The sequence below is a fragment of the Rhinopithecus roxellana genome, chromosome 8 (genome assembly GCF_007565055.1).
Source record: "Rhinopithecus roxellana isolate Shanxi Qingling chromosome 8, ASM756505v1, whole genome shotgun sequence".
Lineage (NCBI taxonomy): Eukaryota > Metazoa > Chordata > Mammalia > Primates > Cercopithecidae > Rhinopithecus > Rhinopithecus roxellana.
This window is the reverse complement of record NC_044556.1, coordinates 132,587,700-132,605,964: the sequence shown is the minus strand read 5'-3', so window position 1 is coordinate 132,605,964 and position 18,265 is coordinate 132,587,700. Positions and strand designations below refer to the sequence as shown.

Below are 18,265 nucleotides of genomic sequence, written 5' to 3'. Positions count from 1 at the left end.
TTGCTCCCTATTAATAATAAACATATAACACACAGGTATCCTCTGAAAGACTACACATGCGTTAGGAATTAAACAGATCTTGTAGGGATTTGTTGTTTTTTGTTTTGTTTTGAGACAGTATCTCACTCTGTTGCCCAGGCTAGAGTGCAGTGGTACGATCTCGGTTCATGGCAGCTTCGACCTCCCAGGCTCAGGTGATCCTCCCACCTCAGCCTCCCATGTAGCTGGGACTTGTGATGCCCTTTTCATTCTGCCCCCAAGGACCATATAATTTGTTGGAGAAAATACATTCAGAATTTTCCCAGGAATAAATTATTCACTATACTACTCCTGATCAACCACTTCCTTCATGTCCTGGGAAGTTTGGGGAAAAGATAGAAGGAGGGAAAGCAACTAAAGCCCCCACCCTCCATCTGTTCCTGGCCTTATGCTGTGCTCTTAGACTACATTATATGCAGTCAGTCTTCAAACAACCCTATGAGGTAGACATCAGCTGCATTTCACAATACAGTGTTGGGAGTCAGCGAGGGTAAGTAACTTGCTGATGATCACAAAGTTGCTAGGAGCAGAGATGGGATTTAAACAAGATTGCCTCATGGAAAACCATGAGCTCTGAAGGAGGGTGGGTGCAGGGCCTCCTGGTCTGGACTCTGTTGGTTGGGGGAGTGCCCACTTGTCAAAGTCACTGGGTGGGACTAGCTGGCTTGTGATCTTCATCTGGGAAGAGAAGTATTGTATCCACAAATCATTTGAATTGGAAATGGCCTTGGGAGCCCTCTTGGGAGCAACTTATCATTTTCCCTGTGCTCTTTTACTTAAGAAGAGGATGGTAGGCCCACAGACTGTGAATGTGGACATCCTTTATTCTGGCTAATGACTTGCAGCCCTGGAGGTGTATGGGTGAGGGCTGGCACCCTGAGGTCCTGCACACATGGGTCACTTCCTCCTCTGGATGACACTTGGATCAGTTGGAGGCTCTCAAAATGAGGGATAGATGTCTTTTCATACTTCTGTTTAAAGAGGGGAGACTTCATGTCACTCTCTGACATGTATCAGAAAAGGCTTCTATGAAGGTGAAGGCAGGTCTCAGTCACTCTTGCTCTTTCTGCTTTCCTCTGCCTCTTTCTGTCACCCTTTAGTCTGAATGGTCTGCATGTGATTCCTAAAAAACAAAGAGTTCTTAAAGCATCAAGATTTATTGGAATATAAAAAAATTCATGAAGACAACAGCATTTGCTATTTCTTCTTTATGGTGGTAGTCACAACTGTGATTGATAGTCGAATTGATTTTCTGTTAATAGCACACTGACTATAAGGTCAGTGAAAGCATGAACTTCACATTCTGTTTTCTCCACTGCATTTCCAGCACCCAGCACAATTCATTTACTCATGCATTCAATATGTATTTATGAGGCAACTATTATCTGCATGTCACTGTGCTAGGTAAGGTGAAAAATAGTTCTTATTCTATTCTAGGTACAAATAAAAATAGGACTTGGTCTCTGTGCTACAAAAGCATGTAGTCTAGTAGGTGAGACACATGCATGAATAAGTATCTCAAGGAGAGGAAAAAATGTGTCTCCAAAACTAAGAGGAGAGAGTAAGAGGAGAAAGGAGAATCAGGAGGTATCACAGTGTGATGTCTGTGTGACAGAGAAGAAAGGGAAGGGCCCTTTAGACGATCACCATGTTGCTGCAGAATGGGGTGTATGAGACAGAGAGAGGGAAAGACAAACCTGGAAAACTGGACTGAGACCATATTAGCAATGGCCTTGTATGTCCCACAAAGGAGTTGAGACTTTTCCAACCAGGTGAAGGAGGGGAATAAAAGCTTTCACACTGAGGAAATGAGCAGGTCAGATTTGTTCTCAGTGTGTGGGATGAAGCAGAGTGTTGGGTGTGTGTGGAGAGGGGAGTGTGGTGACTTCACAGGACCAGTGATGGTGATGAAGGCCTGACAAAAGCAATGCCAGTGGGATAGAGAGGAAGGCCTGGATAGCAGCAACATGTCCACGGCAGAGTGGCAGAACTTCCCATTCCTGCAGGTAAAATATGGAAGGGGAGGCAGAGGAATGAGTTGAGGATAATTCTGAGTTTTCTAGCTTGGAAGATGGGGTTGATTGGAGAAAAGAAATAAAGGGGCCAAAATTGATTTGGGACACATTAAATTTGTGCTGTGGACCCTGTTAGAATGGATTAAATTTGCAGTGGCTCCTATTAGAGGAGAAGCTAGGGGCTAGGGATCTCAAGCAAATGGGAGAGTGCGTTGTAAGAAGGTAAGTTCAACAGGAGAGCCACAGGGGGCACTGACATTTAAGGAAGAAGCAGAAGAAATGTGAAGAAGAATGAGAAAGAATAGTCAGAGCTATGACAAGAGAAAGAAAAAAATGGTGTTCCCAAGTCTCTAGGAGGCGGTAATCGCATCAGAGGCCCAGATTGTGAGTTCATACATTCTTTTCTAAGGAAGGTGGTCTAGAACTGTGGTAGGTAGAATTTCAGGTGACCACCCTAGCATATCCATGTTCTAATCTCTAGAACCTGTGAATGTGTGACCTTACATAGCAAAAGGAATTTGGTGGGTGGAATTAAGGCTAAGGACCTTAAAACAGAGACATTATTCTGGATTGTCTGGGTGGGCCCTAAAAGGGAGTTGGGAGGCAGAAGAAGGAACCAGAGAGATGTGATGATAGAAGAAGAGGCAGGAGAAATTCAAAGAATGGGCAGGACTTGACCCACCATTGCTGGATTTAAAGACAGAGGAAGGAGCCCATGAACCAAGGAATACAGGTGGCTTCTCAGAAACTGAGAACAGCTCTCAGCTGACAGCCAGGAAGGAAGCAAGACCTCAGTCCTACACCTAGAAAGACTGAATTCTGCCAACAACCTGAATGAAGCAGGAAACAGACCCTCCCCAAAAGCCTCCAGAGGGGAACACAGCCTTCCAGACACCTTGATGTTAGCTTGAGTCCCAGATCAGACTTCTGACCTACAGACTTGTATGATAATAATTTGTGTTGTTTTAAGCCAGTAAGTTTCTGGTAACTTGTTTTGGTAGCAAAAGGAAACTAACATAGGAACTAAAGTGGGCCAGGTTCCTTACCTGGTCCCTCTTTCTTGGCCTTTTCCTTAGATGGCAGTGGCCCCTGGATCTATTGTTGGGACTCCTTTTCCTCCCCTCTCATTTTTTTGTTCAAACTAGACCCAAGACCCAAATCTAATTTCAAGGGCAAAGTAAAAAATTAAAGCAAAGATTGCAATTTGTTGGGCTGTGGGTCAGTCTTGTCCCTAGCTAAGTTTTGTTTTAACTGTAATGTTACAGACATTTTTAATTTCTCACTTTTTTCCTCCCTCCCTCCCTTCCTTCCTTCCTTCCTTCCTTCCTTCCTTCCTTCCTTCCTTCCTTCCTTCCTTCCTTCCAGTAGAAGCTCTGGCAACACTAGGTTGGCTGACTTGAGTGGACTATCTCTGACCCCTTTGGGACACGTTCTCCAGTTCACCGCAGTCTCTACCATTCCCTCCTCTCTCTCATGGACTGCTTTATTCATTTACACACCCTGCCTGTATTCTACAGGTGACTGACTTAGTGACACTAGCCTAACTGGCATTAGGACATGTTAGATCTGGGATCTTTGAAGGGAGCATGTAAGAAACTTAAAGAAGCAATCACTAAGACTTAATAAAGGAGAAGATTTTTTTTTTCCAACTCAGGGATGACCTATTAAGTACCATGAATCCTTTTAAATAACATGTTTGTGTGTTTGCATACCTACACATGAATATACCCATGGTGATTGTGGAGACAAAGATAATTAAGAAATAGGAAGATGGGGCAAAGATCTAAGTTCAAATGGATCAGGAAAAGTACCTTTCTTTTCCTTAAGAGGGGCCCATCTATTGCCAAGATGCAGGTTCAGCCATGTCCCACTCCAATGTGAGTGTATTTCAGTATGTGACCATGAGTTAGTATTTTGCTAGATCCTCGTCAGTCACCTTGTTGCTGGCCTAACATCCCCTCTAGTCTCATGCGTGGGGCTTGTGACTTACTCGTTTTTGATGAAGCGCTTCCCTGTTACCTCAATTTCACTAACTGAGCTCTTCTTTGTTCCTTACCTGGGTTCTTGCTTTAGTTTTTTGCCTGATTTTTAGGGACTGGGATTCTGTTTCATGCCCACTCTTCCTTCTATTAATTGCAGTCCTGTTCTAAAGCTCTAGCCCTGATAGGGAAGGGAAGTCTCATATGCTTTTGTCCAGGCCTTCCTGTCTTGCTGGGCCTTCTCCCAGGGGCCCAGGGGGCTCTCCACACCTGACCTTTCTTCAGCCTCCTCTAGAGTCATGTCTGCCTACAGTCTGCCTGGATCTCCTGCAATCACAGCCCCACCAGGTGACCTCAGAGTCTCAGGCATTCACGAGCTCTGCTCCAACATCACCTTTTTCATCCTTGTGAAAAGTCTGGGAAATAAAAAACATCAGCACAGCAGGAAGTTTTGGCTGGAAATTTGAAAGGATTCTCCAAAAAGCTTTCCAGCCCTTTCCTGTACTGTAACCCACAGAGATGACAAGCCAACCTCTCCTCAGTGACCTCAGGTGGAGGGCTTGTTCAGGAAATTCTGACTCATTTTACTTCTGATTTTTTTCTCAAAGGAGAGAAAATAGTCCTATTCATTTAAAATTATGACAACAGTTTAGGGATTTAGGTCAAAAACCTTAAAGTTTTTTTTTTAATCTACTAGTTGGCAAATGAACAAAACTCTCAGGAAGAACTATTCTCTTTGTGCATGAAAAGTTGCATAAGGCTGGGCGCGGTGGCTCAAGCCTGTAATCCCAGCACTTTGGGAGGCTGAGACAGGCGGATCACAAGGTCAGGAGATCGAGACCATCCTGGCTAACACGGTGAAACCCCGTCTCTACTAAAAATACAAAAAACTAGCCGGGCGAGGTGGCAGCGCCTGTAGTCCCAGCTACTCTGGAGGCTGAGGCAGGAGAATGGCGTGAACCTGGGAGGCAGAGCTTGCAGTGAGCTGAGATCCAGCCACTGCACTCCAGCCTGGGTGATAGAGCGAGACTCCGTCTCAAAAAAAAAAAAGAAAAGTTGCGTAAATGGTTGGCATAGAACAAGAACAGGACAAAAAATCAGAAATGGTGTGTTCTAGTCTAGATGTTGCCATTTACTGTCCAGTAATCTGGAGAAAGTCACTTACCTTCTCTGTGAGTCAGATTCTGTAACTGTTTAAAAATAAATGATTTCTGACATGGTTGCCCACAGGGTTGTTGTGAGGACTTACTGAGACAATGGGTGTGAGTCACTGTCTAAATGAGAGATCCTACCATTAAAAGACACCATCTGTCCCTGCTGATAATTATAGCACCTTGCTCTTGATTGCCTTCAGTGATCTCTACATCCATTTCATGGGATTCTTTAACAACCTGAACCAGGGTTTGCACACAGCCACGAAGCTGTGGAGCAAGACCTAGAGCCCAGGTATCCTGACCCAGCTCACTGTGGAAAGAAGCTCTTCCTCTCATGCTCTGCCCAAGTCTTACCCATTGCAGTCTGGTCCTGCCATATCTGGGCTGTCACCCCATTGCCCTTCTTGATCATTTCTGGGGAAGATGGCACCGGGGCCTTTCATTTTTGAGCAGAAAAGGTTCTGTCAGTGTTAGGAGGCCTCTGAGAGATGATTTGCCTCTGCTGGGGGTCTGGCTTGATTACTTCTCTTTTTTGGTGTAGGATAATTTTTGTCTGAAGGGAGAGAGAACAACCAGTTATCACAGTTATGATGCAGTAATTGAAGTTGTGTTCTCTGTTGGTTTGTCACTGTCATTTCCTTTAGGAATGGCAAGAGCCAAAACTGAAACCTTCAGGCTTCAGAATAGGGCTTCTCACTTTCTTAGTCTCACCTTCCCCAAGGTCTTATAAACTCTGAAGCCATGCATTGCTTTTCCAGTGTAAAGAGCTTCGAAGTATCTGGTTTGTCTTCTGGGCACTGGCACTGGCAAATAATGCCTGGGCAGCTCCAAGTCCCTGTTGGAAGGGCAGGTCTGGAAACAGGCCTGATAAGTGACATGGCTGGCAAGGACACCAGGCTGTCATTCAGAGGCTGCTGTCTACCACTTTGGCCCCCAAATAACTCTTTGGCACTCATCAGCTATGGTTTTCATGACCCCTGGGGATTCTCCCAGAGCCCTAATTTATCATCAGTTTCACTTGGAAGTTTGTACAGAAGTGAGTTAAGCTGAAGCAGATTTTAACAGACTCAAGTCCCTTCTGTTCTTATTGCCAACATCCTGCCAAGCAGAAGAACAGATCTTCTTTCTTTCCCACCTTATGCACCCTGCCCTGAGCAGCCTGGACTATTTGGGAAGCTGGCAATAAAAGATCATCTGAATAAAGAGAATGTAGGACACATATACACAATATAATACTAATCAGTCATAAAAAGATAAAATCATGTCTTTTGCAGCAACATGGATGGAACTGGAGATCATTATCTAAGTGAAATAACTCAGAAAAGGAAAGTCAAATATTGCATGTTCTCAGTTACAAGTGAGAGCTAAATAATATGTACACCTGGACATAGACAGCAAAATAATAGACACTGGAGACTTGGAAGGGTGCAAGAGTGGGAGGTGGGTAAGGGATGAGAAATTACCTAATGGATACAATGTATACTATTTGGATGCTGACTACACTAAAACTCCAGACTTCACTACTTCCTGATATATCCATGTAACAAAACTGCACTTGTACTCCTTAAATCGACAAAAATTAAAAATAAAAATCAAAAATCATCTGGGACACTTCCACAGCAGTAGTATTCTATTGAAAAGTGGATCAGAGACTCCAGCTTCTTAAAAGTGCCTGTCCTAGTTGGAGGTGAGAAAAGACCCCCACAGAGAAACACCTCCTTAACTTCCCACCAGAGGCAGCAAGTTCAGTTTCTAGGTTCTGCATGCTGAGGAGAGGCAGGGTACGAGGCTAGTCTCTGGAAAGTTTATACCATCTCCCATTGCATGCTTGGACATAGCAGCTCTGAACTGAAGAAGAGGATTCCCAGCTCATGCCTACCCCTGGACAGGATGCAGCTGCATGGCAGATACCACGAGTCTTGGCTGAGTAAGGTTGCTTGATGAAGCTAAAGAGAAATACAGAGAAAAACTGCATCAGAACTCATGACACAGACGCAATCACTGAAAGGTCTCCAGCCTGGAGGACCATGCCAGGAGGGCTTCCACGGACACCTCCAGGTCAGGGGTTGGAAAGTGAAGGTAAAGCAGGCCTGTTCCAGGGATATTCAGGAGACCTGGTTTCTACACTGCAATTTGTGTGTTTGTGTGTGTCCCAGGAGACTTTTCGGCTGGACACGAAGGCCATTATGTCAATCACATAGACCCAGGGAAGTAAAATAGGAGATTAGGGTAGATGAACACTAGAAATCACAAGACTTTAGGACTGTTTGGAGCCTATGGATCACAGGCAATGTTCCATAGTGGCCTCCCCCTTGAAGCAGTGAGGAAACATGTACAAATGGGCAGGTCAGGTACGCTGGCATTTCATGCCTGTGAGATGCAGAAAAGCAGTATTTCCAACTTCTTCCTCTAATAGAAGCTGGAAGTTGGGATAGAAAGGGAAGGTTTGTTAGGAGAGACCGTGTGGAAACAAAGGCAGGGTTAGTGGGTGGGAGTGGAGTTGACTCCTTAAGACTGAAGATGGGGAAGAAAAAGAATATAATATGGCCTCAGTATGTGAGATTAGAACTGCAGGGTTTGTGACAGGGAAGAGATGCATAGCAGGAGCCTCCAGGAAGCAGGAGGTATGAGATGGTGTGTTCAAACCAGCAGTTGGTCTCAGTGTGAGGGAGAAGTGACAACTAGGACATTGTGATAGTCTCTTAATAAAGATCACACATCATGCGTGGAAATGAGGAGTCAGCAGAGATATAGAGAAGCTTAAGGTACCTGCCTTCCTGGGGTTACAAAAACCAAGAAGATAGAATTATTTAGATGAGAGTTGCCCACAGAGCCATGGAAGGAGGTCAGGAGACACAATTTTCACCTCCTCTCTGCCACTCACAAGCTATGTGGTCTTCAGCAAGTTACTTCACATTTTGGGGGTCTCGGTCTCCTTACGGTCAATAAGGGGATTGGCCAAGCTTGTTTTAAAGTCACCCTCTGATTGAGTAGCCAACTTTTGCTATCAGTGGGGATCCAATTCCAACTCACAATTTTGAACTGAACTTATTGCTTCCCGTTGAGGCTGCAACCACTCAATACCTCTGAGCAAGGTGAACCTTAAGATGGCATTGTCTCCTGGGGAAGGACAAAAACAAGCATTAAAAACACTTGCAACAACTCTTACTGAAATAAATCTTTCTAAGTAAGCAATAAAGCTCTTGTTTAACACACCTTAGATTACAAAATGTTAATGATAAAACATTATCTAAATCTAAACCTTTGTATGTGAAATGCTATGGTTTGAATGTCACCTCCAAAACTCATGTTGAAGTTTAATTGCCACAGAGATGGTATTAAGAGACAAGACCTTTAAAAGGTGATGAGGCTGGCTGGGCACAGTGTCCTCATGCCTGTAATCCCAGCACTTTGGGAGGACGAGGCGAGTGGATCACCTGAGGTCAGGAGTTTGAGACCAGCTTGACCAAAGTGGCAAAACCCCATCTCTACTAAAAATACAAAATTAGCTGGGCATGGTGGTGTGTGCCTGCAATTCCAGCTATGTGAGAGCTGGAGATTCTCCTGAGGCAGGAGAATCGCTTGAACCCAGGAGGTGGAGGTTGTGGTGAGCCAAGATCACGCCATTGCACTCCATTTCCAGCCTGGGCAACAAGAGCGAAACTCCATCTCGGAAAAAAAAAAAAAAGGTGATGAAGCCACGAGGGGTCTGCTGTCATGAATGGATTATTACCATTATCATGGGAGTGGTTTGTTATAAAGGTGAGTTCAGCCGTCTCTTGTTCTCTCTCATACTCTCTTGCCCTTCTGCCTCCCACCATGGGGTGATGCAGCATAAAGTCCTTTGCCAGATGTTAGTGTCATGCTCTTGGACTTCCCAGTCCCCTGAATCATGAGCCAAATACATTTCTTTCTTTATAAATTACCCAATATGAGGTATTTTGTTTTAATAACACAAAATGGACTGAGACATGAGATCAAGGATGTGAGGCTAAGAGAGGGGAGCACCATGCTCAAGGTCTTGCAACTTGTACATGATGACTCTCTGATGCTGTTCCCAGATTCACAGACCTGATTTCTTTGGTTTTCAGAACTTTCCCCTGAAAGACATTCAGCCTTGTCCTCACCAGCCACTGCCCTGTTCACTATCCTCTTCCTTGTTAAAATTCCCTTTTGCTCAAGTACCAATCACAGCTGTATGACAGAGATACATTCTGAGAAATGTGTCATTAGGTGATTTTGTGGTTGTGTGAATATCATAGCATGTCCTTACACAAACCAAATGGCAAAGCCCACTATACACTCAGGCTTTATGGAATAGCCTATTGCTTCTAGGCTACAAACCTATACAGCAAGCTACTGTACTGAATGCTGTTGCAGTTGTGACACCATGGTATTTGTGCATCTAAACATAGCAAAAGTGCAGTAGAAGTATAGTGTTATAATTTTATGAGACTACCATTGTATATGTGGTTTATTATTGACTGAAACATCATTACTGTGGTGCATGGCTGTGTGTGTGTATATATATATATGCATATTTACTTATTTTTTGTGAATTCGTACAAAAGTAAATATGTGTATGCTTTCATATATCTGCTTTTATATATATATGTCTGCTTTCATAAAAATTATATATACGTAAAAACATATTTATCACATTAAAACTATATATGCAGGTTTTAATGTTGTTGCTTAATGCTATAAAATAAATGCTTTCTAAATGGGAGGGTTTAATGGAGATAGAGCAGGGGGCTTCTTAAGCAGCAGAAAAGCAGATCATCCTCTCCATGTACCCTCAACATAGACTGTGACCGGCATGCACAGAGGTGTCCCGGAGTTATTGCTGGGAACCCTCTGCTAGCACTGCTAGTGACAGATAATTTGTGCTTTACCCTGAGTCCTCCGTCTCCCTGAGGGCCAAGTAAATGAGCTGTCCTGGCTCCAGGAAACATCCTGGAGGAAGTCTTGAATGTGGCCCCTTGGGCCCTTGCTTTCTCTTCGCAAGTCTTGGTCACTAGAGAATGGGGCTGTGAGTCATGGTGGAGCTTACCTCCACTCGAGAAAGGATACTTCTCTGTAGATTTAGGAGGGCTTTTTCTGTCCTTGAACTTCTTCCCCCTGTACTGTAAGTAAGAGCGGGTCACCTTCCAGAAACAAAACCTGTGGGAAGAAAGGCTTCTGGTCACAGGAGGGAACCCCCAGTGGAGGGGGCTGGAGCACTGAGCACAGGGGAAATGGGGCCAGGCCAGTCCTCAGAGAATATGGGTGTCCAACAGAGAAGAGGAGAGCATTCTGGCCTTGGAGTACTACCTGCCAGTGGCCTTTGTTCTGAGGCCTCCTCTTTGTCCAGACCTGGCTCCAGTGGGGGCCTGGCATGGGCAGTTTGTTGGGACTTCTTTCTGGAACCATCAGTGAATGGAGCCTGTAAAGGGCCTGCTATCCCGAGGCCTGGGGTGAGGTTAACCCCTGAGGTGCACCCCAGCATCAGACTCTGACATCCCTATCTGACCCCACCTGGTATGGCCAGAGTGTCCGAAGGGCTTTTGCTCAGGTCCTAACCCTAGTTTCCACCCTGACCCTTATTGAGAGCCTTCACCACCTCACTCTATTCCCAGCAGGCCCTTCCCTGGAATAGACCTGGTTTCTCATGTGAACTCAGATTTATATACTCTTTATGACTTTTATGTTCTCTAGAAGCCTGTGTAATACTCACCACCATCTCTTCCTTCCTGGCTCCAACCCCCTCGTTATCCCTACCTTCAGCCAGTCCTTGGATTGGACCCCTTGGAGGTCAATCTTGGCTAAGACTGAATTTATTTTCTATGGCGCTTCGGCTCTGGTGGTTTTGCCTGCTGCCCTCCTCCCCTCTCTCTGAGGGTCAGTCTGCTCTATGCCAGTAGACTTTTCCCATTTCACTTGCTGAACTGTGTCTCCTTCCCCTAATGGACCTCCCAATATGCCGCACATGCATTATTTATATGATGAGAGACCAAGAGACCCACTTACCAAGTGATTCTAGGCAAGTCCCTCAACCACTCTGAACCTCAGTCTCATCTGTAAAACAGGGATAATAATACTCCTCCCCACCCACTGCATAGGGTTGTGGAGAGGTTCATTTAAGATAATATATGTAAACACAGTTTGCATAATGTAAATTTCTTTATAAGGATGTAGGAAAGTAAGTAAAGAAACTGCAGGAGGAACAGGAATCCAAAGCCTCCCTAAAGCATGTCTCATTTTTCTAAGCACATAGGAGACAGCTGAACACTGGCTCATTCAAGAGAAGCATATATTTCTCAGAGGTTCCCAATCCCTCCAAAAGTCTCTGGGTGAATGTCTATTTAGTCCTTGCTAGGAGAACTAGAATTCAGTTCTAGACAACATTTGATGATCAAAAGGTTAAATTGCTTGTCTTGAACTTAGATTTTTGTACTTCTCTCGGTTCTGTATTAAATAATTTATTATCTTAGGGATTTTAAAATAAAGGTTAGAGATTGGTAAGCAATTTCACACTTCTGTTTTAATAAAGTATTTTTTTTTTTTTGGTGGAAGATGGGAAATTCTGACTCAAAGTCACTTTATAATCTAAGTGCCCTGATTATCTTTGGGAACATTTCAGTCAGGTGTCCTCTGGTCACTACCACCCAAGGCACTGCCGTTCACCATGTGGAAGATATGAACTGAAACTCTGGCAGACCACAGGAATAAATAGAATAAATAACCAGCTGGGAGGGCTCAGGCCAAATCTCCACAGGATAGGTTAGAAACCAGTGGGCCACAGATTGCATTTGGCCACAAAATATCTGCATATATTTTGCTTGCTTCATTTTTGATTTTTGGCCTTCACAGGTTTTTCACCATGTTTTAGTTTTGTTAGTTGCCATATTTGCCACTTTAACCTTGGAAGAGATGAAATACACATTTGAATTTCTAGCTCCTCTTGATAACTGGAGTATCTAGCAACTGTGTCCCCCTCAGTGGTAATTATGGGGATTTGAGCACAGCAGAGCAAAACACGGGCTTACTTTCTTCATGCAGCTCCTTAAGCACAAGCAGTTGTGTTAGCCTCAACAGAATTTCTCACCAAGTGGCTGTGGTTCAGTCTTACCTTCTTGTGAGAAACCCAGGCCTAAGAAAATCTCACATTCTTGCTCCAAGCAAGCATAGAAAGAGGAGGGGTGGGAAACCAGGCATTTTGGTTCTCAGTCTTACTTTGCCTTCCATCTGTGGATTCAGTGTTTGGTGTTCTGTGTGAGGGATGGAGTGAGGTGAATAGGATAAGAAAACACCATCTCAGTTCCCCCTAGAAACTGGAAAAATGAAACAGAGTGCTAGAGGAAGACAGAAAACTCTCTCCAAACTAAGTGCGTTTTCCTGACCTGGCAGTCACTGAATAAGGTGAAATAGTTACCTTTTCCAGAAGTACATAATGACGGGGAAGACAGACATGATAGCCCCATGGAAGATGCTCCGATCTAGGTAGCCCTCTGTGATGGCAGCAAGGATGGCATCCTTCTGGGACTCAGAGACATTCACCTACCCGCAGAGTGGGAGCCTGTCACTGATGAAAGCTCCAAGGGAAGGCAGGAAACCTCTCCTGGCCTCCAGAACCCCATGACCACCCCCTCTCCAAAAGGCAGATGGTTTTCATGGAGTTGCTAGGTAAAGGATATTTAGTTGGCCAGGACTTACGAGGTACCTGATAATTAACTTTCTAATTGTCCTTGTGGGGGAAATGCTTCTTGGTGAAAGGCCAGAGTGGAGTGGGAGTCTTTCTTACCCTCAGCTTTGGAGGGATGTCAGAATTCAGGAAGAGTTTTTGGATAATGTTCATTTTGGACCGCATTAGGATCACATCATTCTCATTGTATGCCCGGTTGACCTGTAGCACATGGGCTGAACTTACCAGATTATTAAATCTAAAAAAGAAATGTGAAGTAGGAAATCAGGAGGAGAAGATGAAAACAGTGACTAACAAGGCCCCCAGCCTAGACTCATTTCTGGCCCAAAAAAGGCAAGGCCAGCTCTAGGCCAGGTTGTGACTTTATTCATTCAGTCATAATTCATCCATTGGCAAATACTGAGCACTTACCACAGGTCAGATAACACATCAAGTGCCCCTTCAAGTGCATTGAATTTCTTCACCACAAATCCCCTTGTTCATCCCACCTTCCCTTCTTCACCCATTCTGGCCCTGCAGCATTGGCACCTCTAATGACTTAAAGGCCTAAGGACTATCTTGCTCTTCCCTCTCCTGTGCTGACCTGAGGCAAGCCCTGAGATGCAGGTAGGTCCCACTCCTGTAGAGCACTTTAAGCAATGAAAGGAGGTTTGGACTTAATTCCAGTGGTAATGGAAAGCCAGTAGAAGATTTTCTTTTTTTTTGTTTTTTTTGAGATAGAGTTTCACTCTGTCGTCCAGGCTGGAGTGCAGTGGTGTGATCTCGGCTCACTGCAAGCTCCGCCTCCCGGGTTCACGCCATTCTCTGCCTCAGCCTTGCGAGTAGCTGGGACTACAGGCGCCCACCACCATACCCGGCTAATTTTTTGTATTTTTTAGTAGAGACGGGGTTTCACCTTGTTACCCAAGATAGTCTCGATCTCCTGACCTCATGATCCGCCCACCTCGGCCTCCCAAAGTGCTGGGATTACAGGCGTGAGCCACCGTGCCCGGCCACCAGTAGAACATTTTAGGCAGGCGAAAGATCTAGTCTGGTTTGTGTTTTTAATAGGCGACGCTGGTTGTTATACAGAGAATAGTTTGTAGAGGTCAAGCGAGGAAGAAGAGGCAATGTGGTGGGAATGGGAGCAGCAGCAGGTGAGGCTATTCACTCTGACTAGTATTTCCCTCTGCTCCTCCATTGCCTCCCCCTACATCCTTTATTATCTGACTAACCCCTACTCTTCCTTAGCTTAGATTACCCAAGAATTTTGGGTCTCCCAAGAAACCATACCTGAGGACTTACAGTTGTCTAAATACTCTTCCTGTGCCTGATTCTCCCATAGCACCTATCATCCTGAGACACTTCCTAACTTTTGTTTGTGTCTTTTCTGCCATCCTCGTTAGTTTGTGGGATCTTAGAAGTAGAGAGCACATCTTACTTGTTTTTTGTATATCTGGTGTCAAACCCAGTGTTCAGTAAAGAGTGAGTAATCAACAAGCATTTGTGGAAACGAGCTAAATCCATCACTGGGGTGCAGTAGAAGATCTCTTAACCAAACTCTTCTAACTGATGCATGAGTTACCAGGTGTCTACATTTTTGAAAAACACACTGATTGATGCCCATGACATGCTGACTGCATAGATTAGAGGGACATCTTTAGTACACTCTCAGCTTTCTCAAACTAGTAGAAATGAATGTGTACCAGGAGTTGTGTTTCTTCCCAAATATCTTTCCCTATTGTAAAGATAATTAGTAACTATAATTTCTATAATTAGTAACTTGTGAAAACTGATAAAATATGAACATGAAAGAAAAGTTATTATTTCTATGAAAACAAATTAGAATGTTTTGGAAATTCTAATGAAGGCAAGTAGCTTTTTAAAAAAGTGCTGTTGGCTGGGTGCAGTGGCTCACACCTGTAATTTCAGGACTTTGAGAGGATGAGGTGGGCGATCATGAGGTCAGGAGATTGAGACCATCCTGGCCAACATGGTGAAACCCCGTCTCTACTAAAAATACAAAAATTAGCTGGGTGTGGTGGCATGTGCCTGTAGTCCCAACTACTTGGGAGGCTGAGGCAGGAGAATCGCTTGAACCCGGGAGGCGGAGGTTGAAGTGAGCCAAGATGGTGCCACACTCCAGCCTGGTGACAGAGTGAGACTCCGTCTCATAAAAACAAAACCAAAAACAAAAACAAAAACAAAAACAAAAGACTGTTGAGTTAGGTGTGGCCAGGCAGTTTTAAACATAAAAAGGTACAAAAATCCAGAAGGATTGAATTGCTTCACAGTAATCTTTAAATTCTGTTCCACTTTAAAGAAATAAAAATTCAGATCAGTAGACAGGCACTCTAGGTTCCAAAATGTTAGCATAGAAGCAAGTTGGCTTCATTCTCCCATATGGAAACTCAAAACAAAAAAATAGTACTGAGATTATTACCAGCAATATTTCAGAACTCAAATATAATGAGACAGAGGAGAAAAAAGTAAAAAGAATGAAAAGTAATGAAGACACCTATAAGATATACAAAATTACTTCAAAAGAGCAAATCTAAAAATTCTTGGTGTTCAAGAGGGAGTTGAGCAAGAGCAAGGAAAAGAAAACGTATTCAAAACAACAACAGAAAACATTCTAAAACTTGACATAGACATACATGTTCAGGTACAGGGAGGTCAGAGAACATTAAATAAATTCGACCCAAATAAGACTACCCCAAGTATTATAGTAATCAACTCTTAAAGGTCAAGGACAAAGAGAGAATCCTAAAAGCAGAAAAAGAAGAAAATAACATACAAAGAAGCTCCAATTCATCAGGCAACAGACTTCTCAATGGAAACCATAAAGGCCAGGAGAAAATGAGAAAACACTTTCAAAGTGCTAAAAAAACAAAACAAAACAAAAACCCACCATCCAAGCGTACTGTATCCAGTAAAGCTATCCTTCAACTATGAAGGAGAGATAGCCTTTCCTAGACAAACAAAAGCTGAGAAAATTCATGACCAACAGACATATCTTACAAGAAATGCTAAAGAGAGTTCTTTATTCTGAAAGAAAATGACACTAACGTGCAAGAAGGAAGCATTTGAAGGTATAAAACTCATTGGTAGAAGTGAGTGCACAGACCAACCCAGAATATTCTAATATAGTAATTGTGGTGTGCAATTCACTCATAACTCTAGTATGAAGCCTAAAAGACAAATTTATCAGAAGGAACAATAGCTAAAGCAATCTGATAAGAGACAAGCAACATAAAATATGCAAATTGAGACAAAATGTCCAAATGTTGAGAGGATGGAGTTAAAGTGTAGAGGTTCATTTTAGTTTTTTGTTGTTGTTGTTTCTCTTCTTTTCTTTGTGATGTAAGATAAGCTGTCATCTCATTAAAATAATTTGTTATATCCACAAAATATTTTTGGTAATCCTCATAGTAACCACAATGCAGAAACCTATAATAGTTACACTAAAAATAAAAAGCAATGAATTAAAATACAGTACCACAGAAAATTACTTAATCACAAAGGAAGACAGTAAGAAAGGAAGAGAGGAGTTCAAGAACAACTGGAAAACAAGCAACAAAATTGCAGTAGTAAGTTCTTATTTATTAATAAGAATGTTGACTATAAATAGACTCAATTCTCTAATTAAAAGACATACAGTGGCTGGATGGATAAAGAAACAAGACCCAACTACATGCTACCTACAAGAAACCCACTTCACCTACAAAAACACACATAGACTAAAAGTGAAGGGATGAAAAAAGATATTCTATGTGAGTAGAAACCAAAAAAAGAGCTGGGATACCTTTATCTACATCAGATAAAATAGGCTACAAGTTGAAGACTCTAAAAAGAGACATAGTTATTATATAATGATAAAAGGGTCAATTCAGTAAGAAGATATAACAATTATAAATATCGATGCATTCAAGATGAGAGCACCCAAGTATATAAAGCAAACATTAAAAGATCTAAAGGGAGAGAAAGGTTGCAATACAATAATAGTAGGAGATTTCGATACCCCACTCTTAGTAATGGACAGATCATCCAGACAGAAAAATCAACAACAAAAAATTGCAGTTAAACTACACACCACACCAAATAGGTCTAACTGACATTTACAGAACATTTCACCCAACTGCTACAGAATATACAATGTTTTCATCAGCACATGGAACATTCTTCAAAATATACCACAAGACAAGTCTCAACAAATTTCCAAAAGTAGAAATAAAATCAAGCATCCTGTCTGACCATGACAGAAAAAACTAGAAATCAATACCAAGCAGAACCTTGGAAACTGTTTCCTACAGTACATGGAAATTAAACAACATGCTCCTGAATGACCAATGGGTCAATGAAGAAATAAAGGAGAAAATTTAAAAATTCCTTGAAACAAATGAAGATAGAAATACAACATTCCAAAATCTATGGGATACAACAAAAGCAGTACTAAGAGGAAAGTTTAGAAAATAAATACTTACATCAAAAAAGTTGAAAGACTTCAAATAAACAACCTAATGATGCCCTCAAGGAACTAAAAAACAAGAACAAACCAAACACAAATTAGTAGAAAGAACAAAATATTAATAATATCAGAGCAGAAATAAATGAAATTAAGACTAAAAAATACAGAAGATTAATGAAACAAAAAGTTGGTTTTTTAAAAATATAAAAAAAATCATTAAGCCTTTAGCTAGACTGATAAAGGCAGAGAGAAGATCCAAATAAATAAAATCAGAAACAAAAAAGAGACATAGTCATTAGAGATTATTATTTACAACTATACACCAACAAATTGGAAAGCCTAGAAGAAATGAATAAATTCTTGGATACAGAAAAACTATCAGGTTGAATCATGAGGACACAGAAAACTCAAATGAACAGATAATGAGTAATAATATTGAAGCCATAATAAGTTTCCCATCAAAGAAGATGCCAGGACCTGATGGCATTAATTCTACCAAAAATTTAAATAAAAACTAATATTAATTCTACTCAAACTCTTAAAAAATACAAAAGGAGAGAATATTAAAAACTCATTCTACAAGGCCAACATTGACCCAATACCAAAACCAGAGAAGGATGCAGCAAAGAAAAAGAAAACCATAGGCCAATATCACTGATGAACACAGATGCAAAAAGCCTCAATAAAATACTAGAAACTAGGTTCAACAACCCATTAAAAAGATCATTCACCATCATCTAATGGGATTAATCCCAGGAATACAAGGATGATTCAACATACGCAAATCAATAAACGTGATATATCACATTAACAGAATCAAGAAGAAGAGCCATATGATCATTCCAATAGATGATGAAGCATTCAATAAAATTCAACATCTCTTTATGATAAAAACCCTCAACAAATTGGGTATATGCGAAATATACCTCAAAATAATAAATGCAAAT

At 42.2% G+C, this 18,265-nt stretch overlaps 1 protein-coding gene across 1 annotated transcript in view; it reads right to left on the bottom strand.

Annotated features, from left to right (window-relative positions):
• Positions 1 to 843: 843 nt before the first annotated feature.
• RGSL1 (regulator of G protein signaling like 1) overlaps positions 844 to 18,265 on the bottom strand; it is a 107,194-nt gene continuing 89,772 nt past the window's right edge. Inside the window, exons 17-23 of the mRNA XM_030936616.1 lie at positions 12,971 to 13,109; positions 12,602 to 12,726; positions 10,241 to 10,350; positions 8,221 to 8,307; positions 7,067 to 7,133; positions 5,542 to 5,740; positions 844 to 1,162 (exon numbers count right to left, since the gene is read on the bottom strand). Coding sequence (XP_030792476.1) covers positions 5,707 to 5,740; positions 7,067 to 7,133; positions 8,221 to 8,307; positions 10,241 to 10,350; positions 12,602 to 12,726; positions 12,971 to 13,109 — 562 coding nt within the window. The 3' untranslated portion in view covers positions 844 to 1,162; positions 5,542 to 5,706. The remainder of the gene's footprint in view (positions 1,163 to 5,541; positions 5,741 to 7,066; positions 7,134 to 8,220; positions 8,308 to 10,240; positions 10,351 to 12,601; positions 12,727 to 12,970; positions 13,110 to 18,265) is intronic.